At 48.5% G+C, this 26628-nt stretch overlaps 1 protein-coding gene across 1 annotated transcript in view; it reads left to right on the top strand.

Annotated features, from left to right (window-relative positions):
• The window catches only part of SLC12A8 (solute carrier family 12 member 8), a 124689-nt gene that overhangs the window by 52264 nt on the left and 45797 nt on the right, over positions 1-26628 (top strand). Inside the window, exon 5 of the mRNA XM_046658815.1 lies at positions 23464-23577. Coding sequence (XP_046514771.1) covers positions 23464-23577 — 114 coding nt within the window. The remainder of the gene's footprint in view (positions 1-23463; positions 23578-26628) is intronic.

Here is a 26628-nt window from a genome sequence, read left to right as displayed (position 1 = left end):
TTGGAGAAAAGGATGGGGTGGGGGCAGGGGGGTCTCTGCTTTCAGTGTTCGGTACATATTGACTTGATTTCCCTCAGCTGAGTCTGGCATCCCCAGTCAAAGCCCTTGGTTTACCCTCTCCAGAGAATAAACCTCCAGACTCTGCTGGCTGGGGAGCATCCGGTGCCTGGTAGCAAGAGTAACTTCTCAGTGTCCAGCTTGGTGTTCCTTGTTTAACCTACTAGTTCTCACTCCTGTGCCCAGACACCTGGAGCTGCCTGTCCTGAGACCTTGCAGAATCCTGTGGGGTGAATCAGGTTGGTTCTCAGCTTTCTGCTCTGCTGACTTGAGATTCCATTTTCTCAGGTCTGATCTTAGTACCACTGGACCATCTACTTTTTTAGCTTCCAAAATTTTGTTGCTGTTTTCCCCATTCTTAGGAATTTATATCCCTTTAAAAACCTCTGTACTATATGTTAGTGAGATGTGAGGAGGGAACAAAATTAGGTGCATGTATTCAGTCTGCCATGTTACCCCAGAGGTCTGGGGTTAATATACACATATTTTTAAAGATTTTATTTTTCTTTTGTCTCCCTAAATCCCCCCAGTGCATAGTTGTATATTTTAGTTGTGGGTCCTGCTAGTTATGGTAGGTGGGACGCCGCCTCAGCATGGCCTGATGAGCGGTGCCATGTCCACACCCAGGATTCGAACTGGAGAAACCCTGGGCCACCGAAGTGGAGCATGTGTACTTAACCATTCAGCCATGGCCTATGGGGTTAATATTTTTAAATGACATTTAAAAAAAATGTTTTTTAAATATTTTAAATAATATTTTTAAGTGACAAGCTCACCATATTTAAAAATTTTTTTAGTTAAAGAATTTTATTTGCTTTTTCCCCCTCCAAAAATTAGCATTTTTTCATCTGTAAAGGAATATTAGTATATCTTTTTGTAAGAGATCCTTGTGTCTCTTGCTCCAGCAACCTCTAAAGCCCTGTATTCAGAACTATAATCACTGTGTGGATTATACCTCTGATTTTGGGGACAATTTGTGAAAACCTGAATGACACTCCTTAAACAAAAGGCTTCTACATTTTTTTGGAAGTGTCTTGGGATGATATTGTAGAGGAGATATGAAGAAGGTATTTTTCTCTTGGTGGATTGCTGCAATACGATTTGTGACCTAGTGTCACAATAAATACTCGAGAATACTTGTTATCTCCGGTAGGGGTGAGCTTATGGGTTGATCCATCATCACAGCAGTCAGAAACTGTGTGTTAGGCCTGTGGAAACCCCCCCAAGTGAATGTCAGAGCTTTCCTCCGCCACCTTGGAGAGTTTTCAGGCTGTAGAGAAACAAGTTTTAGATATTGCTCTGGGGAAGACAGTGACCCCATGCTTACAATATGTGGGAATTGTGTCTAAGGAAAAAGCATAAGTCATCTAAGGAGGATTCTGTGATGGGTATCAGGGCTCACCAGGAGTGGAAATAAGCAGAGAAGTGGTCTACATAGAAATGAAACCTTACACAGAAAAGGGAAAATGCATTTATTCTCGAAAAGATGTTTCACTGTGCGTTTTCAAGTTTCGTCTTGCTAACATTCTTTCCCTGACTCCTTCATTGCCGCCTTGTTCATGCTTTGCCCCCTTGTCTCTTTATCTCTGTCTCTCATCGTCTCCAGCCCGCCTTTATTTCCCTCTGTCCCACTCTAATCAATTAGTCAAAAGCTTTTCCTGAGTGCCGCTATGTGCAGACCCAATGCTAGAAGTTGAAGATACGCACAAGAATAAAACCAGCCTCTCTTCTGACCGAATAATCACCACGTGTTGGTTAAATGTTATAAAGGAAGATATAGAAGTTGCTGGTGGAGGATAGTGAAAGGACCTTGGGGTTTCAAAGAGGTCTTCAAGGTGGAGATGACATTTGAGTGGACCTTGGAAGTTACACAGGAGTTTACCCGGTGCTAAACTGGGAAGGGTGATCCCAAGGAAAGGGAATGTGAAGAGGCAGAGATGAGAGAGTGCATGGAAAATTCTAGAAAGTGCAGGAAGTTAGGTATAGTGGAGCTTAGGGTGCTGGGGCAGGGTGGAGGAGGGAGGGCTAGAAGGAAATAAGGCTCTTTCAGGTTCAAGGAAGAGTCATGTTCTGAGGAGATCGTGCTTGAATGTGAGGAGACAGAGGGACGCTCAGAAATCTCAGCAGCTGTGTAGCCCCTGGGGATCCCAGTGCTTCCAAGATCAGCTTTTACCACAGGCCTTGGTGAGACATGAAGCATTAGCTTGTTTTTGAGATTACAGCCATAGGTGATACCTGCTGTTCCCTGCTGCCTTCTGTAAGAGTCTCCCTCTTCATTCTCACTGACAGGGATCTAGCTGGGCAAGGTCTCATGGGAAATCTCTTGGACAGTGGGCTCCTTCAGGACCAGGCTCTATGTGTCACCTTTGGTTCAAGCTCCCATCTCTGGCCCCCAGAGATTGTGTCCAGGATGTCAGGGTCATGGGGTGCACGGAGATCTTGGGGTAGAAATAAATTCACATGGCCCATATCCTCAAAAGACATAAGCACGGCAGACATCAAGGGTTTCCTGGATTATCCAGGACAGAGGGGCCAGGTTTCATCCCATGGGCCAGGAGAAACTAGCCAATTTGAAAACTGTTGCTTAAATAACAGAAATTAGGGGCCAGCCCTGTGGCCGAGTGGTTAAGTTCGCTCACTCTGCTTTGGTGGCCCAGGGTTCATTGGTTCGGATCCTGGATACAGACCTACACACCACTCATCAGGCCGTGCTGTGATGGCATCCCAAATAGAAGAAATAGAAGGACCTACAACTAGGATATACAACTATGTGTTGGGGTTTTGGGGAGGAAAAAAAAAGAGGAAGATTGGCAACAGTTGCTAGCTCAGGGCCAATCTTCCTTACTCAAAAAAAAAAAAAAAAGCAGGAGCTTATTAAAACAAACAGAAAAAAAACCAGAAATTAATTTTCTCACAGTTCTAGAGGCTAGAAGTCCAAGATCAAGGTTCTAGCTCGTGTGGTTCCTGATGAGGTGTCTCTTCCTGGCTTGCACATAATCACTTTCTGTGTCCTCACATGGCCTTCCCTCAGTGTGTGTCTGTCTGTGTGTCTGTGTGTCTCTGTGCCAGTGCGTGTATGGGTTGGGGAGGGAGAGAGGGAGAGAGAGAGAGAGAGCAAGCACACTAGCCCTCTGCTGTCTCTTCTTATAAAGGCACTATTCTTATCTGATCAGGGCTCCACCCTTCTGACCTCATTTAACCTTAACTACCTCCTTAGAGGCCCCAACTCCAAATATAGCTGGGGGTTAGGGCTCAACATATGAATTTGGGGGTGGGGCAGGGATTCAAACATTCAGTCCATAATAGGTAGTATATACTAAATTATAATTCTAATTTATTTTTATTAAGAATAACATGTTTAATTTTAAAATATGGAGTATAAAGGCTATTTCCTTATGGTCTTTTTCCATCCGTTTTTTTTTCATAATTGAGCTCATACAGTACATAGTATTTTAAAAGTTAAAATTAATGTAGCAACATTCAGAAGTCCCAGATGGAATGTAGGATAAACATAGGCTTGATGACATGCCTTATCGTGAGAATTTTCTTAGTCTTTCTAGTTAGAAAAGCAAACAGATAAACAAACAAAATAACCAGGAATAATGAGTTTTAAAGATGCAGGAGTCATAAAAGCTGAGCAAGGTTGATAGCTTTTTCTTTTAAGTAGGGAAGAAGCACCCTGCCTGGGGTTATCTTGGTTACAAATAGAGAGGGACTCAAGGCAAGGGGAGCCATAAAAACGGAAAAATTAAAGTTTTGTATTCAGTTTCATATTCAACAGCAACTGCTAAGACGAGAGGGACTCAAGGCGGGGGGAGCTGGTCAGTGGCGGCTGCAATTGTCCAGGCAAGAGAAAACACAGCCTGGACTGACGTGCTAGCAGAGTGGGTAGAGATAAAGGCCAGACGCAACTTGGGAAACAATTTTGTGATCTCATTCTCTTAGATTCTAAATACCTCCTTATTTTTTCCATTCCCTCCCTCCCCACCCCACGTCCTACCCTGTCTGCACTCCTTAAACTCAAGCAAACAAGATTTACTTTAACCAGTGAGACCCTTGATGGATTTTGCTCGTTAGTGTATGATCCAAAATAATAAACGAAGTTCCCAAAATCCTGCCATGAATATTTGTCTTACTTCACACCACTGGCTGTGTGAATGGACACACAGAGTCACGTGCACGGGTGACCTGGCCGCTTGAGATGCTCTATAAAAAGCACCCAACACAGTGCCTGGCACGTGAACCCAAACACTTCTCTTCCTCCCATAGATCTTGGCCAGCGCCATCCACAATTCAGTGACAGCCTTCTCACGCTGAACTAAACTCATTTGCATGGTTTCTAGCATGTTTTGTATTTCTAGGCTTTTCCACACATATCCTCTCCCACTGGACAGCTGGTTCCCTAATCACAGGAGTGAAGCTCGCCCCTCACGCACCCTGAGAGCCCGACTAGACAGCCTGGGCTGGTCTCTGCCTGCCCCAGGCCTGGGCTATGGCTCTATGTGGCCATATCATTTGCATATGAAAATAATGCCTGTCTCACAAGTCTGTGGCCCAAACAACAGTCTCTTTCACCCCAAACACAGGGTCTAAACAGGTGAAGGGAAAATCTTCCCCTGCTTCTCCAAGAATTTGTGTCACTTTTCCAAAATGTTGTAAATATTGGATTATGAAGGCTTTTTTTTTGCAAGATTAAACCTAATGATTAAGAAAAGTGGCTCATAAACTGTTGCTCAGCTCTTAATACTTTAAAAACTTATTTCGAATAGGCCATGAGATTTTTGTGCAGATGTCTACATCCGTCAGTGCATTAGCAATCCTGCGGTGCCATTGTTAGACAGTCTTTATCAGAGGGCCCAGACACAATTAATACTTTTTGAAGCACTAAATCTACTTCTGCTTGTAAGTAGAAAAAAAAAATTAAGTGAAATAATTTACTAAGAAGAGAAAAAAAGTTGTGGGTTAATTCACATTGCTACAGATTTCTTGAATTTAAGATTTGAAGAGGACATAGTGACCAAGGGAAGGAATGCTAATTAATGTTTACCGAGCTCTCTGTCTGCCAGGCGCTGTGCTGAGCACATTCCATCTGCCTTTATCCTTGCAATATCCATAGGGTCCATGTGCTATTGTATTATTGTCCCTACCATAAAGATGAGAAAACTGAGGTTCAGAGAGGTTATCTTGCCCACGGTCACACAGCTGGTAAGCGATGTAGCCAGAATTTGAACGCTGGCCTCTGACCTCAGGGTCCACGTCCTTAACCATCAAGCTCACACTACTCCTAGCCGTGCCATTGACTGAAGAACGAAAGAATCAGGACAGTTACGGAGTGATATTTCCAAGGCATTTTGAGATGTTGCTCAGTAGTGACATGAAAGGGGACTATAGTTAGTGTTTTGCATTGAGAGACAGGAAGCCAGGGTCCTCTCAACCACTGTCTGTGGGACGTTGGGCCAGGACCCTAACATTTGCTGGTCTCAGTTGCCTCATAATAAAACGATTTTAGATTTATCGTCTGTTGGAAGTAAGCAGGCCGTGCTCCCTTCCGGCCCTAACCCCTCATCTGTTGGTGAGCCTAGTAGGTGTCATGGAAGGACACTGGCCAGGAGCAGCCCACTCTGCCAGTGATTGGGTGGGGGCTTTACCTTACATTTCCTCTCCTGTAAGACAAAGAGGCTTCTTCCTGCTCCTGAGGCAGGTTCCTCCAGTCCTATCCATCTCACAGCTTGGGGTGGAACTTTGTCTGACGCTCCTACCTAACCCCTCACGCTTCTCTCATGCCTCCCAGCTCGTGAAACAAGTAAAGAAGAGAATCTCCATTTGGGCCATCCTTCGATGTCTCTGAAAAGAACTTAACAAAGCATCAGAAAGAGCAGAAGTGCTGGCAGAAGCTGAGCGAGTTGGGCAGACAGCTTCAGAAAATCCTTTCCACGTTGGGTTCTGAGGGCGCACAGAGCTGAGTGGGACAAACGGAGGTCATTGTTTTAGCCTGTAAGAGCCTCAAGGACAGGAATCGCTTCTTCCTGACTTTTTTCCAGCATCTTAGAAAGTACCTGGTGCCTGGCTGGCTCAGTTACACTTGCTGAGTGACTGACTGGGAAAGGAACCAGAGTAGATCAGGCTCCAGGAAGGCAGATGGACACACGCCTAGAAAACAGTAATCAGAGCAGCTTGTGGATGTGTGATACGAGTTGTAGGAGAGTGAAGCCGACTGAACAGACTGTCGGAGCACAATCTCCAAAGATTGCGGAGTGGTCGGGGGGCAAGAGCACCTGCTTGAGGGGCCGGCCACACGGGCACACACACCTCTTCCTGCCTCCCTTTCTATCTTCCTTCCACCATGCACCTAGCCACCAGTTACGGAAGCTACTGGGTGCCAGGAACTAGGCTCCAGGATACAGTGGAGAATTAAATAGCTATGGTCCCTGTCCTCATGAAATATAGAGATGATTAGAGAAGATCATTGTTAATGACAAGAATATGTGCTTTTACGGTAAGTGCTACCAGAACGCAGGCTCCTTATTAGCTGTGTGACTGCAGGCAAGTCACTGAAACCCTCTGAGTTTGCTCATCTGTAAAATGAAAATAAATACCTCCCTGGAAGGGCTTTTTATTTTTAATATTGGCACCTGAGCTACCGACTGTTGCTAATCTTTTTTTTTCTTGCTTTTTCTCCCCAAATCCCCCGAGTACATAGTTGTATATTTTAGTTGTGGGCCCTTCTAGTTGTGGCATGTGGGACACCACCTCAGCATGGCCTGATGAGCGGTGCCATGTCCACATCCAGGATCCGAACTGGCAAAACCCTGGGCTGCCAATGCAGAGCATGCGAACTTAACTACTCGGCCACGGGGCCGGCCCCTAGAAGGGCATTTTTAAGGATTAGAAATAATATTATACGGTAATCCCCTGTTATCTGCAGTTTCAGTTACCTGCGGTCAACTGCCGTCCGAAAATATTAAATGGAAAATTCCAGAAATAAATAATTCATAAGTTTTAAATTGCATGCCATTCTGAATAGCCGTGATGAAATGTTGCACTGTTCAGCTCTGTCCTGCCTGGGACGTGACTCAGCCCTTTGTCCAGTGGATCCATGCTGGACGTGGATCTAACTACCCACCCGTTAGTCACTTAGTAGCCATTTTGGTTATCAGATGAATGGTCATGGTGTTGCAGTATTTGTGTTAAAGGAACCCTTATTTTACTTACTAATGGCCCCAAAGTGCAAGAGTAGTGATGCTGGCAATTCGAATATGCCAAAGAGAAGTTATTCTTGTTAATCTCTCACTGTGCCTAATTTATAAAGTAAACTTTATCATATGTGTACGTGTATAGGGGAAAACGTAGCATATATAGGGTTCAGAACCATCCACAGTTTCAGGCATCCACTAGGGGTCTTGGAACACATTCTGGGTGGACAAGGAGAGACTACTGTATGTCAATAGTGGCTATTTTTAACTTGAGTTTGTGTGTGTTGGTGGGGGGTGGTCTCTTTCTCTCCCCAGCTGCTTTCCAGAAAATGAACACTTACTGCATCTTGTAGAGAATAATTTTTTGGTGTTATTAATTTGATGATGATTTCTTCCGTTAAACTTCCTTCTGCTCCTCTTAAACTGGCAGAAACCAAAACGCTAGATTTCTTAAGGTACAACACCCTATAATCCCAATTGCTAGAATCATTAAATACATTCAAAAGTAAATAAAATAATAAATTCAAACAGTAAATCTGTAATTACTGTTCAAATGAACACCATTTTAAACTTAAACATGCCAAATGTGATCATTATGTGAGTAGAGATGCGTGGCACATTAAGTTCCTGAAGTCAAAAAGGACTTTAGTTATGGCCTAAAACAAACTAACAATAGCAACCAAACAAACCTTATATAGGTTCCTCTGTTTCCTCAGATTTCTTTTTCTTTTTTTTTTTTTGAGGAAGATTAGCCCTGAGCTAACATCTGCTGCCAATCCTCCTCTTTTTGCTGAGGAAGACTGGCCCTGAGGTAACATCTGTGCCCATCTTCCTCTACTCTATATGTGGGACGCCTACCACAACGTGGCGTGCCAAGCGGTGCCATGTCCACACCAGGGATCCGAACCGGCGAACCCCGGGCTGCCAAAGGGGAACGTGCACACTTAACCGCTGCGCCACCAGGCCGGCCCATTTTCTCAGATTTCTATTTGAAGTAAGAGGAAGGTCGCTTTTTGCTTTGTTGTGCAGCAGTGCTTCGGGTGGAAGTCACTTTGCAGAGCCCTTCTCCCCTGCAGTTACTCCCCAGGCCCCAGCTCCTGCTGTGTGGACAACTGTGCTCACATGTGTGGGTGGAGGCTCTGGAAGACTGGATCCCAGTCCTGACCCTGTCACTTCCTCACTCCGTGACCTTGGGCAAATCACCTGTCTGGGCTTCAGTTTCCTCCTTTGGAAAATAGAGAATAATCGTACCTGCCTCACAGATTGTTCTGAGATTAAATGAGGTGATAAACCCTATTTCATCAATTCCAAGGCACCATCAATTTTAAGACATGCCGAATTTTCAAGTGGAAAAAAACTTATAAGTCTACATGTTGGTGGTAAGACACCCAAGTTTCAGGAAGTCAAAATGTCAAAAAAAAAAAAAAAGTCTTACTCGAATTGAGGAAATACAATAAATAAGAGTGGTTTGCTGCTGAGAGGGGATTCTAGATAAACATCAGGCAGTCTTACTATTGTGGACGTCCTCTCTGTGGTAGAGGAGCTGCAGTCTGTCCCAGATTTCCCTGTACGGCCCCTCTGCCAAGCAGTCTCAAATGGGGGTGCCTTTTCAGCATTTCTCTGGATGCCCTACCCCCACCCCAATCAGATGCCAAGCCCAGTGTGGACCAGTTGGGGCACATTGTGGCTTCCTTTTCGTGTGGAAGTTCCACCTTATAGAGAGTCAGAAGATACTTCAGCAATCTCTTCTGGACTGAGCAGTCCCCCCCTTCCTTGAGTTTCTTTTACACCTGACCTGGTACCCTCAATCATTTTCGTGTCCCTGCACAGCCAGAAAATGATAATATTTGTGCAGGACTCCAGGGTAAAGGGAGGTGCGGTCGGGCCAAGGGGCCAATATCTTCACCATCTGGAGCCCATTCAGGGCGTTCCAGTGTGGCCCACCGTGTCCAGTTAGTTTCTACAATGAAAAGGAGGGGAGCAGAAAGAGAGAAAAGAAGAAGAAAGCCCTGGTAATGTTCACTGGTTTTTGCTGGAGAATTTTAAGGGCATTTTAGTTTTTCAAAGCATTTCTATAATAACGGTCTTGATCAAAATACCCTTGGGCCTGTGGGTACCACAGACCAACAAGTTCGCATACCCATCCAGGCGTCAGAACCACTGGGAAAGCTTCTTACTAGTATGTGTATATATGTATATTCTCTAATAGCCTGAGGCCTGGGAATCCCAACTATGAAAAGTGCTCCGGGTGATTCTTTACGTGCCACTAGATCTAGGAACCACTGCCTTAAAGGCTCTTAGAGGGTTTTACCCGGCACTATACCTTTTATGTCCTGCCTTGTTCATTTAACATTTTTGCCCTGTAAAGGTAGCCTTTCTGATGCAGTGGTCCAAACCTAGCCACATAGCACCCTTGCATGTGTGCCAGTCCTGCCCCTGGTGTATGAGGACACTACAATGAGTGGGGAGTCTGCCAATCTGCGGGACCAGAAGCTCAGCCTCCCAGGCTTGCAATTTTCTACCGCAACAGTGTGTCTCAGAGTTTGGTCGAGGGACTGCCTGCATCCGAATCACGGAGAAGCTCATTAGAAAAACAGTCTGAATCCCAAACTTTGGACTACTAATCTGCATTTTAAACCTGCACCCTGGTAATTCTTATGCATATTCAGATTTGGGAACTACTGCATATGTATGATTTAATAATCCCATTGATCCGTAAAGGGTTAATTTCAAGGTGAGCACAGACTGTTACCTGGGTCAAAGGCAGACCTTTTACTGCATGATAACCATCCATACACACATCTGGAGTAGTAACTAGGGAAGGGTGTTTAGGCCCAAAAATTCTGTCAATGAAGCCAATGGTGTAATGAAAAGCTTGCTAAGATGGCTTCACTACACATGAGGTTCAGCGCATCCCGCCCTTGTCTTAGTTTCACCGGGCAGTTGGTGTGTTTTCGCCGTTACAGATCTCCCAATCTGAGTGGAGCTTCTAGAATAAGTAGTTTTTAACTTAGGATGCATGAGCCCCTGAAAGTGAATGCAAAATTTTATGTGAATAAGTGTATTTTTCTAGAAGACGGTCAGAACTACTGCCAGATTCTCAAAGGCATATTTGACCCCAAAAGGAGAAAGATTAAGTATTCAACAGAGGAATTTTTAAAGATTAGAATGGTGAGGAATTATAAACAAAGGCTCCTGCCCTGGTAAGGATTTCTAAGCTTTTGCAAACTGAGCCAACGGTAAATTGTGATCTCCTCTGCATTCTTCAAAATGTACTGTGCTTCTCCTCTTTTCTTCCTGCCGCATTGTTTCTTCCTTTAGGTTGGTCTCTTTCTCTGCTTTTCCTCCCCAGTCTTTTTTCCTTTTTTTCCTCTCTGCCCCCATCTTGCCATCTTGCCATCCCTGCTCGCCGTCCATTCCCTCTCTCGCCCTCTCCCTTACTGACCTCAATAGGAAGCAGAGCATGCTTGTATATTTGTTCTAGCAATGGAATAATATTTTATGTTGGTGGTTCTTGTCTTTGAAATCGGATGAGTTAAACATTTAGTGTTTCTCTGGGAGAGGGAGAAAATACTACCTTAGGTACCCTGATTTCCTGGCTTTTTGGATTTGGCCCTTGACAGAAGGTTTTCTGTGGGCAGTGGCCCTCCCTCATGCCTGGCTGGAGGTGGGGCAGGAGCAGGCACTCCTCAGGCCTTCCTCTTGTTCTAGTTTGACTCTGATGAACGAAGAGTGCCTGACTACAGTCCTGGCCCCGCTCCAAGGGCCTCCTGCATCTCCATTGGGCTATTTTCATTTGCTGCCTCTGGCTGTGGGAAGCAGAGAAAGGAACTGTTGGGTTGAGGAGGCTGTGGGGACCCAGTCAAGGCTACAGAAGGAAGCAAAAGCTGGCACTGCCCAGTTCCATCCCTGTGTCGGCTCCGGCTCTGTGAGCAGGAGGGGGCTTGGCACCCGGGCTCTCTGGCCAGCATCCTGGGGACGGATGCCTGAGGCATGAAATCATGGGCTTGGGAGGGCCCTTTCCCACTGCTGGGCCTCTCCTGCCTCAGCCTGGAGCAGCTGGGAGTTCCAAGGAGGTGGAGGTGACACGCTGAGGGATGGCCTAACATGCTGGCCTGTGCCCCCAGCTCCTCCAGCCCCAGCCGTGCGCTCCTCTCACTGCACACAGAAGGTGTCCTCTGGTTGTGAGGAGTGAGCAGAACAACCTCCGCGTGGTTCTGGAAGGGCACGTGATGACACTTCCTGGCTCAAGCACTTTGGGGCCACCTGCTGGGTTGAGAGGTAGCATAGTGGGTCTGTGAGGGACACAAAGGCTGGGAGATGTGCCCTCAAGTCACTCAGATTTGGGTGAGGAATGAGGTGGCCATCTACAGATGTGGAGAACCAGATAGACCAGGCCAACAGTGGATGGTGCAGAGAGGACCAGCTGCAGGCCAGGCTCCGTGAAGCTGGCCTGGGCTCTGTGACCCGAGGAGCCTGTGGATGTTGCTTGGTGTAGACTTTGCCACGGGTGCAGTTGTCAGGAGAGTGCTGCCTCCTGGGGGCGGGCAGTAGATGAAGCCCCATATCCTAAATTTGAAAGTTCTATAATGAGGCCCGGGGTGGGCCTCCTCTGGCTTTTCTCCCTCTTGCCCTCACTCCAGGGACCAGACGAAGTCAGTGCCAGAGGCTCCCAAGCTTATGGTAGAAGATCTGCTCACCATCCAACGTACCTGTCACTCCAGTCCCAGACCTTCATGCTCACTGGGGGACAGACCATGCAAGTTCATCCTCAGGGATGTGTCTGAAGAAATAGTGAGCCCTCTGCCACAGGGCTAGCCCCGCCCCGGCGCACAGGCACCCACAGCCCAGGCCGGCAACAGGCAATGGGGCAGCCCCTACAATACTTCCCTGGGGATTGCATTTGCCAGTGAACTTCTGGTTCCTGTAGACGGTTGACAAGTGGCTATAACTGCTGGCCCAATTTGAAAGATTGTGTCATATTTACTACAGTTTTAAGGCCATGGCTTTGGAGTCAGACCCTGTGTTCCAATTCCAGCTCAGCTATAACTTTTGCATGGACTTGGTCAAGTTAGCCTCTCTGACTGCCCTCCTCATTTCTAAAAAGCAGGTAATATTGTCCACCTTGTTGGGTTGTCAAAGCATAGAATAAGACCATATAGGTAAGAGGCCTCGTGTCATAGATGACACAAAGTGAGTGTTCAGTAAATAGTTATTATCATTAGCATTGTTTATTCTGGAAGACTAGGTCCCTGGAGGCCCCTGGACTATACTCCAGGACAGTGTTTCTCAAGCCTGAAGATCTAGGGATCCTGTTAAAATGAAGATACCAATTTCTCCGGTTGGGGGATGGGGAGGGGAGAGGAGAGAGCTGAGATTCTGTGTTTCTAACAAGCTCTCAGGTGATGCTGATGCTGATGCTGCTGGTCCAAGACCATACTTTGCATAACAAGGTGGGTCCCTGGGCCACATCAACCAAGTCCCCTGGAGGAGTGTCATCCTTCTTCCTTTGCTTTGCGCTTTTCCCTACCCCACCCCTCGTCAGTTCGTCATCAGAACGCTTCCAGGCTCTACTGACAAATACTCCCAGCCAATAGGTGTAAGCTGGGAACATCCCAGGCAGGATGTTTGGTTCCCGCTACCCAAGGAGCATCTCAGTGATTGTATCCATCTGGGGAGGAGGAGGGGGTTCCAAGGGAGGGACTTGTCCCTGACCTTGAGGAGCTCCTGATCTGATGGGGAGATGGTCCAAACATGCCTTGTTCCCCATTAGCATCCTGCAGAAAGGCACACAAAGGCTTGCAAAGGACCACGCAGGCTGAGGAGCCTGCCGTCCAGGAACATACTGGAACAAACTGCATCCTCTCTGGGGCTTCAGCAACCTGGGAAGATGGCAGGTGCTCCATCTTGCCTCCCCCTCGCAGAGCCAGAAGGCTGTGGGTGCTGAGAGCAGAGTGCCCCTGCCAGCCCTCCTGAAGGGAGGCGGGGACACAGCATGGGCACTAGCCCAGGGCAGCCCCAGTTTAAAGGCATATTCACTCAAGGCCACCTCTCATCAAATTGGACCTGTGTTAGATACTGCTCCCAGGCCTGGGGTCTCAGTGACCATGAGAGTTATGAAAGTGGGAACATGTGCCAAAAGCAAGGCTGAGACAGCTGTGCCCTTGACTTTGCTGAAGTTTTCAGTGGGAGCTGGACGTGGTTGATATCGAGAAACTGCAGTCTGCACTCTTGACAGCTCTGCCTCAAATCCCCCCACCCACACCCCTCACCCCTGAATAAAAACCCCATAGGTTCTGGACATCAGCAAAGGAGCCAGGGTTTCTGCCTAAACTCCTGAGAACATGGGTGCTTTCTGCCCAAATCACCCTAGCCGAATTTTGGTCAGAGGGCTCACTAGTGTGCCCCACTAGCTGTGCAGCAGCCAAGAACCAGACCTCCCTGACCCCACCCTCCAGGAAGCAGCTTGCTCTGGCGGAGAGTCGGCATCCACATCTAAGAGTGGTCTGTGCTTGTTGTTTGCCCCTGGCTTTCTGATCAGCCTTGGCCAGGAAGCTCCCTTTGGTCTCTATTTCCACATCAGCAAAGCGAAGAGGAGACCAGGCCGGAAACAAGGATGCAGGAGGTGGTCCCTGCCTGGGGCACTGTGGAAAGAAATGCTTTGCTTATTTTTTTTTTATTGTGGTAAAATATATATAACACAAAATTTGCCATTTTAACTATTTAAAAATGTACAATTCAGTGGCATTAGTTACTGTCACCGTGTTGTGCAACCATCAAGATTATCTGCTTCTAAAACATTTTCATCACCCCAAGCAGAAACCATGTCTATGAGCAATAACTCCCTATCCCTCCTCTCATCCCCTGGTAATCTCTATTCTATTTTTTCTCTCTATGAATTTGCCTTTTCTCGATATTTTATATAAGTGGAATCATACAGTATTTTTCCTTTTGTGTTTTTTTCGCATGACGTCATGCTTTCATGGTTCATCCATGTTGTACAATATGTCAGTGCTTCATTCCTTTTTATGGCTGTGTTATATTCCATTGTATGGATATACCACATTTGGTTTATCCATTCGTCTTCAGATGGACATTTGGGTTGTTTCCATTGTTTGTTATTAATAATGTTTTATATTTTTTCATGCCCCCTGGGTCTAGGCAATGAAGACACACCAGGAAATAAGATAGCATGGTTCCTGCCACTGAGTGGGTAGCCAGGTAGTGAGAACAGAGAGATGAATGCCATCACAGGGCCCATGGGGACCCACAGGACACTATGGGTGGGGGCTTGGCCACACTGGGTTCTGGTCTTGCCTGACCAACTCCTAACTGTGTGGTGTGGGGCTCTCCTTTTTTGGGCCTCAACCTTAGCATCTGTAAAATGGATTTGAGGCTCAAGACCCCTCTGGCTCTAGCATTCTACGGTCCTATGATGCTGATCTTCTCCCGTGGGATCCTAGGAGACCTTCTGCTCTGTTTCTTTTTTGGGTAGGACCTGTGGTTTGGGAGAGCTGCCCATGGCAGCAGGCCTGGGGGGTGGGAGTTTGAATATTTCCAGCGTGATGCTTGGCAGGAGGGTGGCCCTGCTTGCATAACCGTGAGTGTCGTGCTGATGGCTCCTTGCCGCGCGCCTCCTGACCTCCTACCCTCTTCTCAGCTGCCTGCCTGGAGAGAATGTCCAGGCAAGAGAATGTCCAGGCTGGGAGTTACTCCCAGGTCAGAACTCTTGACCACTACGGGAGGCTGGAGCTGGGCAAGGGCAGCTGATTTGGGGGATGGCCAATTGGGTTAGGATTATTTGCGGGGTGTTAGGGGTCTGGGGTTGAAACAGGAGGGGAATTGGGACTCCAGAGGCAGGGACAGCCAGAAGGAGTAAGTGGTGGCTGGGAGGAACCCACAGCCAGGGTGGAGACTTCCTGTCAAAACAGCCACTTATCCTGGCGGGAGAGTGCATTCCTTTCCCCCAGGAGATAAGAAGGCCAGATTTTCCTTTCTCAGGGCTCCTTTGAGCTGAGAGCTGCATTGGGCAGGCCAGTGGGGGCTCTGCTGGCCAGCGCGGGGGTGGGGCGGCCCTGCACGGGGTGTAACCCCTTCACTGGGGCCTCGCCTGACTGTCTCCTGCTCCTGGCTCCCCTCCCGCACTCCCTGCATCCTTGGATGAGCACCGAGCCCAGCAGTGGCAGCCAAGGGCTGACTCCAGTCTCCTCTCTCTGCTTCAATTTCCTTACCTGAAAAATGTGCCTCCTCATCAGGTTGCTGTGAGCTAATATACCTAAAGCCCTTGGAACAGGCCAGGCACAAACCCTTGCTCAGCATGTTGTTATCCCAAGATACCTCTTTGTTTCATGGGCCCAGGGGAGCCCCGAATTCCCACCAAAGTCAGGCTCTTCAGCGTTCTGGGGCATTTGACTGCTCTTTCCTCCAGAGCCTTCTCCAGCCAAAAATCTCTTCTCATCTCAACTGGCTGATTGCAAGGCCATTGTAAGAAAAGGTTCATAGAACATTTAAAATAGAGCCCAGGTCAGCTGATGGAACAGTTTCTTGGCTATTAGAAGCCATTCTTCATCAGGAAAAGGGTTGTCCTCACCCTTGAAGTTTTCATTGCAAGTAGAGAATCCTTTGCTCAGAAGGAACCACACGACTGCCCGTCCTAGAGTCCTAGATTGCAGAGGCTGGCAGTTACTGGAAGCTTTTTGTTACTGGAAGCTTTCACCACTCCTCCCAAGGGGGCTGCCCTGACATCCCCCTGGCCCTTCATTGCCTGGGTTGTCTGGCCCTGGGGGCTTTTCCGGCTGTTCCTGCCAGCCAGTTGTCCCGGAGGGTGGAGGCCTTCCCCAGGGGCCCAGAGGCTCCAGGCTGCTCCTCCCTGCGCCCTCTGGGCAGGCCCAGCCCCACTTCAGACTTCCCTTCTGGCCACTGCTGGAATGCCCAGCCCCCTCTCTTTGTATTTTCTCTCTGGGTGGGGGCCTTGGAGCTGGAAACCTGCTCACATCCTCTCCCCACCCTCTCTTTGGAGGACCAAACTCACTAGAAGCCAGAGAAGAGATTGTGGTCTAGGGACAGCTCCCAGCTCCCTGCCCAGAGCTCCTGTGGGGAAGGAAAGCTGTGCCATGGGCGGGTGCCCTGGGGGGCCTCTTCTGAACCTCTCATCTTTCCCCTTCCATCTCTCCAGTCCATGATCAATACAGTCCAAATCAGCACAGCCTGGTTCAGTTCAATTTCAGAATACTTTCCTGGGGCACCTGTAGTGGATCAGGATTGTTATGACCCATGTCGGTGGGACAGCCCAGCACTTTTGGACTTGGTACTCTGTGGACTCCAAAGTGAACTCTAAGCCAGGGTTACTGTTCCACCTTCAGCTTTCCATGCCTTTTGAGCAGCTGGCTTCCATCTCTGAGCTCCAGTTTCCTCTATTGTTAAAGTGGGCCGATGAGTTAGACTGTGAAGTTTTCATCGTCTGCACTCATGGAGGGCACCCATGACACCGTGGTAATGAAAGACCTCGTGACAGTAATTGTAACTCATAGTTGCTTTGTTTCATTCACGTATTAAAAATGTGATGGTGAGCTTGTCTCACGGTTCTGGAGCACATGTTGTATGAACAGCCCAGAGAAGGGAAGGGGTGGCAAGGAGGCAGGGGCAGTGCTGATATGTTCTGGAAGCCAGTTTGGGATTTCACATCTGCCATTGGAAATCAGTGGTGTATTTCGACGATGTACCCTGAGTCTTGAGAATGCGCTTCTGGTTGGGCAACTGTCAGAATTAGACAGGTTCTGAAAAATTGAGTGCCTTGCTTCCGGGAGGGTGATCTGCATTGCCTGGGTGCTGGTTAGGAGTGCAGAATCTCACCCATCCCAGATGGACAGAGGCAGAATTTGAGTTTCGAAGGGGAGAAGGCTCATCTCCAGTCGCACAGCAAGTCTGTGGCAGAACCAGGGCCAACCAGGTGTCCTGACTCTTGATCCTGCCTCAGTTCTTCCCTTCCTCCCCAGAGACCTCAGGATCCTCAGGCTGGAAAGGGGCCCCTGTGCTCCACCCGGGGAGGAGGAGGACAGCCTGGACTTCTCCCAAATCCATGCTTTTTGGGCTCTGTTTGGGTGCATGCTTCCTCCCTGTGACCTGTGGGTGCCTCACCTGTTGCAGCTCCTGGAAGCTAACCCAGAGGAGGCAGACGCCACTGGCCAGCTCCAGCGCTGGGGCATGCTGGGTTTAACTGCCCATCTGTGCCCGCCTTAGACCATTGGGGCTTGGGGAGTATCTGAGTAAGTGTGGGGGGCAGCTTGGGCAGGATCTCTGTGGGGGACTTCGTGACAGGATGGGGCCCTGGACACTCCGTTTCTCCCCCTTTTCACTGATCTCTCTGTGTCAGGCTATTTCAGACTTGGCCTCCCTCCCTCATGCTGCAGATCTCTGTCCCCATGAGGCAATGTCCCACAGTGGTCAGGGCAGTAACGGAGGTGGCGCAGACTATCCTGGGTTCCAAGCCAGTCCCACCATGGGGAGGACCTTCCGAGGAGCTGTGTGCACAGCACGATGCTTGACCCTTGGCAAAGGCCCCCAGTCGTGTTTTCCTTAGCATACACCCTGCTGTACTGTCCTGCTCATTTGAGGATCTGCAGCTTGCTCTTGGTGGCCTTCTCCTGCCCTCCCCACCCCCAGGCGTTGTTTTTGGGGGTGTGTCCCTTCCCAGAACCTCGGCCTCTCCTTTCCTTTTCCTTGCAGAATTGCTCTTCCTGTGATCTCCCAGGCCCCAGCCTGCCCTTTGGGTCTGGGCTGCGGGCCCCTCCCTGCCTTCCTCTCTCCCGGGCCCTTCCTCCACTCTTTCTATTCTTGGTGGGACCAGCCTCTCCCATTGTCCATTCCCAGGAAAGGGTGTCTCACTGGTCGAGGGAGGGGGGACCCAGGTCAATAAGAAAGCCAGTGCCGGAAGCCCCCGCCCACTTGGAGCCCACGGCTTGCAGTGGGGTGGCAGTGGCCTCCAAGTGCCAGCATCATTTTTAGAAGTCTCGATTTCTAAGCTAGTCACTAGCCACAATCTGACACCCACACACGGGGGCTGATGACTTCCCGACCGCCTCTTCTAATTGCAGCAGACCCCAAATGCGGGGGTGGCAGAGGTGGGGGAACCACAGGTGCCACAGAGAGCTTCCCAGCAGTGACCTTACTGGAGGGTTTGGGACCCAGCCCAGCCCTGAGGGAACTGCTCTCTGTTGCAACTTGTGACCAAGGCTGACCGCCTTTGGCGGAGGCAAGGTGGGTGGTGTCCCACGAGCACCCCGCCTTGGGAACAGACAGTGGGTCTTGCAGAACCACAGCTCTCTGTTGCCATCCCAACAAGCTGTGTTACCGGATTCTAGAGGGGGAAAGGCCAGGGCTTTCTGCAGACAGACCTTCCAGTGTTTTCCCTGTGCCTGTTCTTGCCTGGGTTTTGCTATGGTTTGTTTCTCTCTCTTTCCTGCCTCTGTTGTGTCTCTGTTCTTCCTGAAAGCACCCAGCTTAAATGAGACCAAAGTATTTTTTTCATGGATACAGAAACAGATATTCAGGTCAAACCCAGGTACATTCAATACATCAGCTGCAGGCACGGGGCATCCCAGGCCTTACAGAGTTGGAAGATGTCAGCTTAGAGGCCCCCAGCCCGGCTTCCCAGTTTTATCAGCAGAGGAGTTGAAAGACTCACAGAGGCAAAGAAACAAGCTTTAGAAAGCTCTGGGGAAACACCTCTGGGATGAATTACAGAGGCACTGTATGGTAGATGGAAAACTTTGAATTCAGACAGACCAAGCTCCAGACTGCGCTCTGCCTCTTCCCAGCTGTGCAAGCCCCAGCCAGTCACATACCCCCTGGCGGGTGGCATTCCACAGGGGAGGCTCCCTACCTGCCCCCCACAGATGCAGAGAGGGAGATGCTGTAATCTCTGGGGGCGTGTTTCACAGGATTGAAGGGAGCCGGTGCTGTGTGCATCTCTCAGTGAGGGAGGGCAGTGCTGGAGACCTGGGGACATGGGGACCAGCCTCCTGGAGGAGAGGCAGGGGCTGTAATACAGGCAGGTCTGGCTGTGTGACCTTGGACAAAATTCGGCACCTGCCTGAGCCTGGTTTCCTCCCCTCGGATCTTACAGGGTAGTTGTGAGGATCATGGATGACATTGTGAAGGACTTAGTGCCCAGTGACCAGCATGTAGGAGGCATTCAATAAATGGCTGCTCATCATTGTGTTCAGAAGAGAGGCTGCCCTGTGATGTCCTCGGGGGACCTGCACAGTGCCCACGCACACAGAGACTTGACGTGGCCTGGCAGGGCCCGGAGCAGGAAACCTTGTTGGCTGCATCACTCGGGGTCACTGTCCACTCGGAGGCAGGGCGTGGTGGCCGTCAGGGCTTGGGACACCAGAGGTGCAGGCAGGGCCTGGCTCAACAGTCTCCGCTGCGGAGGCCGCCCCTAGAGTAGAGATCCTGAACTTCGGGGTCCATGCCCCACCGAACGTCTTCAGAGGCCTGCGAACTCCCAAATTGTGTGCAAAATGTGCTGTCTGTGGGGAGAGGGGCCCCACCTTCCACCAGATTCTTGAACAGAGCCATGACTAGAAGAATTAAGAAACTTTGATCAGCAAATCAGGCATCAAGGCTCACTGTAAGAGGGCATGGCACGTGGTGTCTGCTCAGCCTGGCACCCTGGACCTGACCAGCTAACCTCAACCCACACCTCAGCCAGCAGGTACAAGCCAGTCAAAGACATCGGTGCCTGCCCAGAGTTCCTGCTCTGTGTAAGCTCAAGGTCCAGCTGGATCCCCAGATTTGGGGTGTAGGAGAGAGACTGGGGCCCCAGGAGTTGGGGTGAAGGCCAGTGGGGCCAAGCCTCTGTGGGGGCTGGCTCAGGACTGGGGACCTAAGATGGTGGGGTTTTGAGGGGCTGGAAGTCGCAAGGGCCTGAGAAGGTTGGGGCAGAGGAAATGTGGCAGGTCCACCATGCAAACCTCTGGGGCGCCTTCTTATTATGGGAAAGTGGCCTGTGTGAGGGGTAGGCCCTGGGGTCTGTTCCTGCCTGAGGGGGCTTGGTCAAAAATCCATAAAAAGACCTCTCTATGGCTCGAATTCTAGTTTGGGGGAGATCCCGGCAGGATCTTTCCTCAGAGGCTCATTCAGAGCCCTCAGGCTGTGTTCCGCAGAGGTAGGGCTGTGGCTGTGGGTGTTTCCCCCTTCTCTTGCACAATTTCTTTTTTTTTTTCCGTCCTTATTTTGTTTGCTCTATCTTACTTATGTTTTTCTCATAAACCACTGAAATCATTTTGAGAAGCAGGGAGAGTATAAATGGAAAGGAAAAAAAACATCTTTGTTTATAGAAAAGCTGTCTGGAGAAAGTGGGTTTTCAATTGTGGGATGTTTTATTTGTTTTTCTAAAAGATATTATTTTTTGATGATAAGTCGATTATGCTCATTAAAGACAATGCGGAAAATCTGTAAACATAAAAAAACAAAGAAAAAGAATTTGCCCATAATTGCATTATACAGACAACCACAGTTAGTATTTTGGTATAGTTCCTTCTAGTCTTTTCTTGCATGTATAAATTAAAACTTTCGTGTGTGTGTTTGTACTATAAGTGGTATCCAGTTTTCTTCATTAACATACATATAACAGACAATTTTCTATGGTCATAAAAACGCTTTATGAGGATTTAAAATACTTCAGTCACCCCAGTTAAACATTTAGATACCGCCCCCCTCCTTTTTACATTGCTATGAATAAAGCATTGACAAACAGCTTGGCCCATAAAGTTCTTTTCAAAGTTAAGATTCTTTGAGCAAGATCAAGAACTGGCCTTGAGAGGAGAGGCTGGGGCAGCGGCCATGTAGTGTGAGCGCGTGCTTGTGGGAGTCTGGGGGCTGCATTTGTCATCCGCTCTGCAGAGAAAGGGGACCGAGGCAGGCCTCCCCGACAGACCCCCGTGGGAGCCAAGTGACTTATCCTCTCATCTCGGGGTCTTGTTGGTGGGATGGAGGGAGAAAAAAGGCCTCCCAGTGACTCATCTATGAGACTTGAAATCCCTCTGACCCTCAGGCTGGCCAGGGCAAAGCCCTTCAAGCGGATGACCAAATACTCGCCTATGTCAGGGCCGCCTTAGGACCGGCAGAGATCAAGGGAGCCTGATGAAGTGTTTATGTCCTGCAGGCTGGCCTGCCCAGCGCGCGCATAGCCCAGCGCTCAGATGTGCTTTCAGACCTGTGCGTCATCCCAGCTTGGCTGAGCTCCGTTCCAAGGCGGGCTGGGCTGGTTTTCTCCTCAGAAAGGCTAGTCAGTGGGGTCAGCCAGCGGATAAACTAAAGTTAACTTAGCTATTATTGCCTTTCTGTTAATGAGGGGAGGACCAGCTATGAGGATGCCAAACCTCTCAGAAATGCTGCACAGTCCTTGAGATTTCATATCCCAGGACAGATTCTGTGTTCAGGCAAAAGAAAGCAATCGACAATGATTTTAAGTCTTGACCGGCCTCCCAAGAGTGCCTTGTGCTTCACTGAGCTTTCGTTTTATTATTTTTTTGAAAAATATTTTTCCTATGAAGTTATGGATCTTGGAAGCCGTGAGAAGCGCTGGCGATCTCGTTGGACTCGTGAGCGAGCAGGAGCTCTTTTGTGGATGGAAGCTCAGAGAGAAGCTAAGCCCTGAGCGGGTGTGGAGGACAGGCAGGAGGGAGATTCTGTCCCCACAGCCCTGGGGGCCCACCGGAGTGATGGCTGAGTGCCCATCCTCCATGATTACGGGGGTTGAGGGAAAAGGAGCAGGATGGGCTTCTCTTGGACTCTAGTTAACAGGAACAAACCAGCTCCTTCTCAGAGATGAGATTTGAAAGCAGAGGCTGGGTATCCTGGGTGTTTCTGAGCCCAAGAACATTCGACTTGTATCTTAAAATTGCTCAGCCCACTAACGTGTCCAGAGATGCTGTTCAAAGGGACCTCCTTTGACAAAGAAACAAAGAGCCTGTAGGATTGAAAGCACCTGACAAATTCTATTAAAGTCAATGTACCAAATGTGCAAAATGCTTTGAAGAAGTCGTATCTGAGATCTTCCTGCTATAACGTGGTCTGTGGACAAGTCAAACCGAAAGCATGGATGTGAGATGTGCTCATAGCCAAGAGATCTGAGAGAAGATTCTTCTCAGTGTGACCCATATTTGCCACCTGCCTCCTGGGTGCCAGGTGCAGTGCTTGACTCTGGGGGACAGAGGCGTGGAAGACTGGATTTCTTGCCCCAAGGAGTCTAGTTGGGGAAAGACCTCACGTGGTCAGTCATGGTGCCCCGGGCACTTAGGAGGAATTGCTTCTGATTAGGAAGTTCCTGTAAAGCCCAAAGGAAGCAACATTTGAGATGGGCTTGAAGATTGAGCACAATATTGATGCATAGAGATGTAGGAGAAGGTTCTGGAAGGCAGGGGACACAGGGATGGGCATTCATGGTGTTCTTGGGAGGAGTCATCTGTGTGACCGTGTGACTGGGAGAGGCGAGGCAAAGGATGACAGGAAATGGTGGGCTGTTGCCTGGTTGTGGAGGGGTTTGACACTCCTCTTAAGGAGTTTGAACTTGGTTCTGTAGCTCCGAGGGACCCACGGGAAAGTTTTTGAACAGGGAGGTATCTTAATTTTTAAAATTAAAAGCTAACACATAAATACATGCTCATTGAAAGATTTTAGCTATGCTGAAGTCTATGAAGCAAAAAATGGAAATGCTCCCCTTCGCAGAGGTAATTTCTGTTCCCCTTCATGTCATTTCATTGGCCTGTGTTTACCTGTATAGATACACAAAAGTCCAGTGCTAGAAGTGGAAAGGAAGATGGTTCTGTCAGACCTCCTCTCTCTCTGTCTCTCTCTCTCTCTCACACACACACACACACACACACACACACACACACACACACACCCCTCTACATTTTTTTTTTCCTGAGGGAGATTCGCTCTGAGCTAACGTCCATACCAATCAGTCATCCTCTACTTTGTATGTGGGTCACTGCCACAACATGGCTGCTGCCGAGTGGTGTAGGTCCACGCCTGGGAGCTGAACCCAGGCTGCTAAAGCGGAGCACACTGAACTTAACTGCTAGGTCTCTGGGGCTGGCCCCCATCCCCCTACCTTTTAATGTTAGATAAATGAGACTGTAATCTAGGGACGACTGCACTATGGCTTATCGCTTGGCTCATGTTTCTCTTTGTATTATTTCAGAACATGGTTTTATTGGATATTCACCAGAACTGCTGCAGAACAACACTCTGCCAGATTACAGCCCTGGGGAGTCTTTTTTCACTGTCTTTGGGGTGTTCTTCCCAGCAGCTACAGGTATAGTAATCTGGATTCTTTTTCATTCTCACATTAGGGGTGTAAAGGCTCGGTTCCCAAAACTCAGTATCATAAGTGGCCTGCGTGTGCTCTTAGGGTGTGGTTCTGACCTTAGAGATGGCCTTAGCTTTAACTAAAAATCTATTATTGTGACAGAGAGTTTACTTGTTCATGATTCCTGAAGGCCCCCGACATGATTTAATCCTCCTCCCCCCCACACTTGTATACTGACACTTCTTGGCCAAGTTGATAGAGGGGACATATTTCTCTTAGGGCTGAACAGGCTGGATTCCCCAGCGAGACAAGCTACCCTTTCCACCCTGGGATAGGAGCAAACTTGGTCTAGAAACTTCTCTTTCTTTCCCCAACGCTGCGTCTTCTCCCAGAGGACAGAGAAATGCTATTCTTTTCTTGCTACACTGGACGTGGGTGAAAGCGAGATCCTATGGGCGATGAATGAGTCTCCTGACCTGGCCTCCCCCTTTCCCGCTCTACAGTGGCCAGAGAGGAGCCTTCCACAACCGCAGTCCTGGGAGAACTCTTGTCTCATGCTTGGGGCCCTGGCCGGGAAGGCAGTAACCTAACATGTTGACCAGGTGATCCATAGGAAACAAACATCTACCAGGGACTGAGCTTGTCCCCAGGGCACAGACTCAGACAAGCTTTTAACCCACCAACTGGGAGAAGATATTTGCCAATCATATATCCAATAAGGGGTTAATTTCCAAAATATATAAAGAACTCACTCTTGATCAAGGCACTGCTGATGCCCTGGAGTGTGGCTGATTTTGTCTCCTTATCTTCTTCTCCCTCTGCCTTCCAAAATGTGGCCATTTCCTTGCTCATTATCCTCTCCCCAAATAAGATAGGTGTAGAAAAAGGAGGAGGAGCTACTAGAATGTCGAAAATGTAAAAGACTGTTCATGCCAAATGTTGGCGAGGATGTGGAGACTCTGGAGCTCTCATCCATTGTTCATGGGAATGGAAAATAGTACAACCATTTTGGAAAATAGTTTGACAGTTTCTTAAAAATCAAACATACACCTAACCATTCCACTCCTAGTTATCTAGTGCAGAGAAACAAGTGCATGTGTCCGTATAAAGACTTCTACGCGAAAGTTCAGAGGAGCTTAATTGGTAATAGTCCCAAACTGGAAACAGCTCAAATATTCTCCAACAGGTGAATGGATAAACAGATTATGGTGCAGCCATACAGTATAAAACTACTCAGCAATGAAGAGGAATGAACTATTGATAAATGCAACAATATAGATAAATCTCAAAATAATAATGCTGTGTGAAAGAAGTCAGACAAAAAAGAGTAACTTTTTTAAGAGATAAAATTATATGAAACTTCATTTATAGAAAATTCTAGGAAATGCAAACTATAGGAACAGAAAGCAAATCAGTGGATGCCTGGAACTGGGGGTGAGGGGAGCAGGAGGGAGGGACGAGGAGATTTCGGGGGATGAAGAATAGATCCCTGACTATGGCGGTGGTTTCACAGGTGTATTCACATGTCAAAATTTTGCAGCTTGTTACACCTTAAACAGCTTATTATGTTACTTATGCCTCAGTAAAGCTATTAAAATGAAAAAAATTAACAACTTTAATCGCCTTTAACTTTCCTCATCCTTCAATTTTCTTGCTCCAGCAATGGCCCCTTTCTCGCCTCTTCAGAGCCAAAGACTAGAGCTTTGTCTGAGCTCCTCGTCTCCATTTTCCTGCCTCCTGCTCCACTCCTCCACTGTCTCCGTTTGGAATTCCAAACCTGTCTCTCCAAGGAAATGGTGCTTTCCACAGTCATCAGTGACTCTCACGTTACTCAAGTCAGTGGACATTTTAAATTTCTCCATGTATTTGCCCTCTCAGTGGCATGCCGCCCCCTCCTTCTCTTCTCTTGTGTTTTACGACGCAGCACCCTCCTGTCTCCCTCCGACCTCTCTGACTTGCCTTCATAGGCGCATCCCCTTCTGCCTGCCCATTAAATGTTGGGGTTCTTCAGGTTGTGCCTAGGCTCTCTTCTCTTCTTTTCCTGCTGTTTTCTTTGGAAACTCATCCATGCTCACTGTTCAATAACTATCCACAAAGCTGATGACTCCCAGTTTATACCTCTAGCCCAGACTTCTCTAAGCTTCACATCATGTATTCAATTGCCTACCTGACATCTTCTCTTGGGCATCTCAGATCCAACATGTTCAGAATCTAACCCATCCCACCTACCTGCCCCCCAACTGATTCTCCTCCTCTACTCCTGGTCTCAGGAAGTGGCACCTCCATCCAGCCAATTGCTCATGCCAGTAATGGGGAGATAGTCATGATACCTTCCTCTTTCTTACCAGTCCCCTCCAAGTCCTGTCACTTTACCACCTAAAGATCACTGGATTCTCTTTACTTCTCTCCATCTCTACCATCTGGCCACTCTGGTCCAAGCTTCATCTCTCACCTGGGTCACTGCAGCGGCCTCCTACCTGACTCCTCTTGAGCGTTGGCCACAGGAATGAGCCTAGCACTCAGCCTCAGTCATGGCAGGTAGAATCTTGATCCACAAAGCCAGGTGTGCCAGCAACAGGGCATCGTTTTCATTGTTTTGAAATGAAAAGACAGTCAATCTCTGATTCTAAGCCTTCATTCTTGTAAGATGACTGAAAACTGATGTCAGTCATTCGTCATGCCTCCATCTTGCCCTGCTCTTCTATCCCAGGTCTTAGGGTCCTGCACAGTACCAAGGACGTTAGGGGGACTCTGGCTATTCAGCATCTGTGCACATAGCCAGGCCCTCCCACTGTCCTGTCTGCGGATCCCGTCAGGTTCATGCCGTCTGCTGCTTCTGAGCCACTTTTGGAGAGCAGAACTCTGCTGAGCCTGGGAACCCTATGCTTAGAGTCCATGCACTTCTCAGACCCTTCTTTTTGGTGTCTTGCTGGATCCCCCCCAGTGCTGCCAGGGAGCGGGCCCCAGGTGCCCGTTGCTGTAGATTCTGTGGGCGTTTCTCTCCCTGACCCCAGGGCCAATCTTCTGTTCTAATAGGGGAGACACTCCTGTCCAGGG

Source organism: Equus quagga, chromosome 4, assembly GCF_021613505.1.
Source record: "Equus quagga isolate Etosha38 chromosome 4, UCLA_HA_Equagga_1.0, whole genome shotgun sequence".
NCBI classification, from domain to species: domain Eukaryota; kingdom Metazoa; phylum Chordata; class Mammalia; order Perissodactyla; family Equidae; genus Equus; species Equus quagga.
This window is presented reverse-complemented; position numbering and strand designations above follow the sequence as displayed.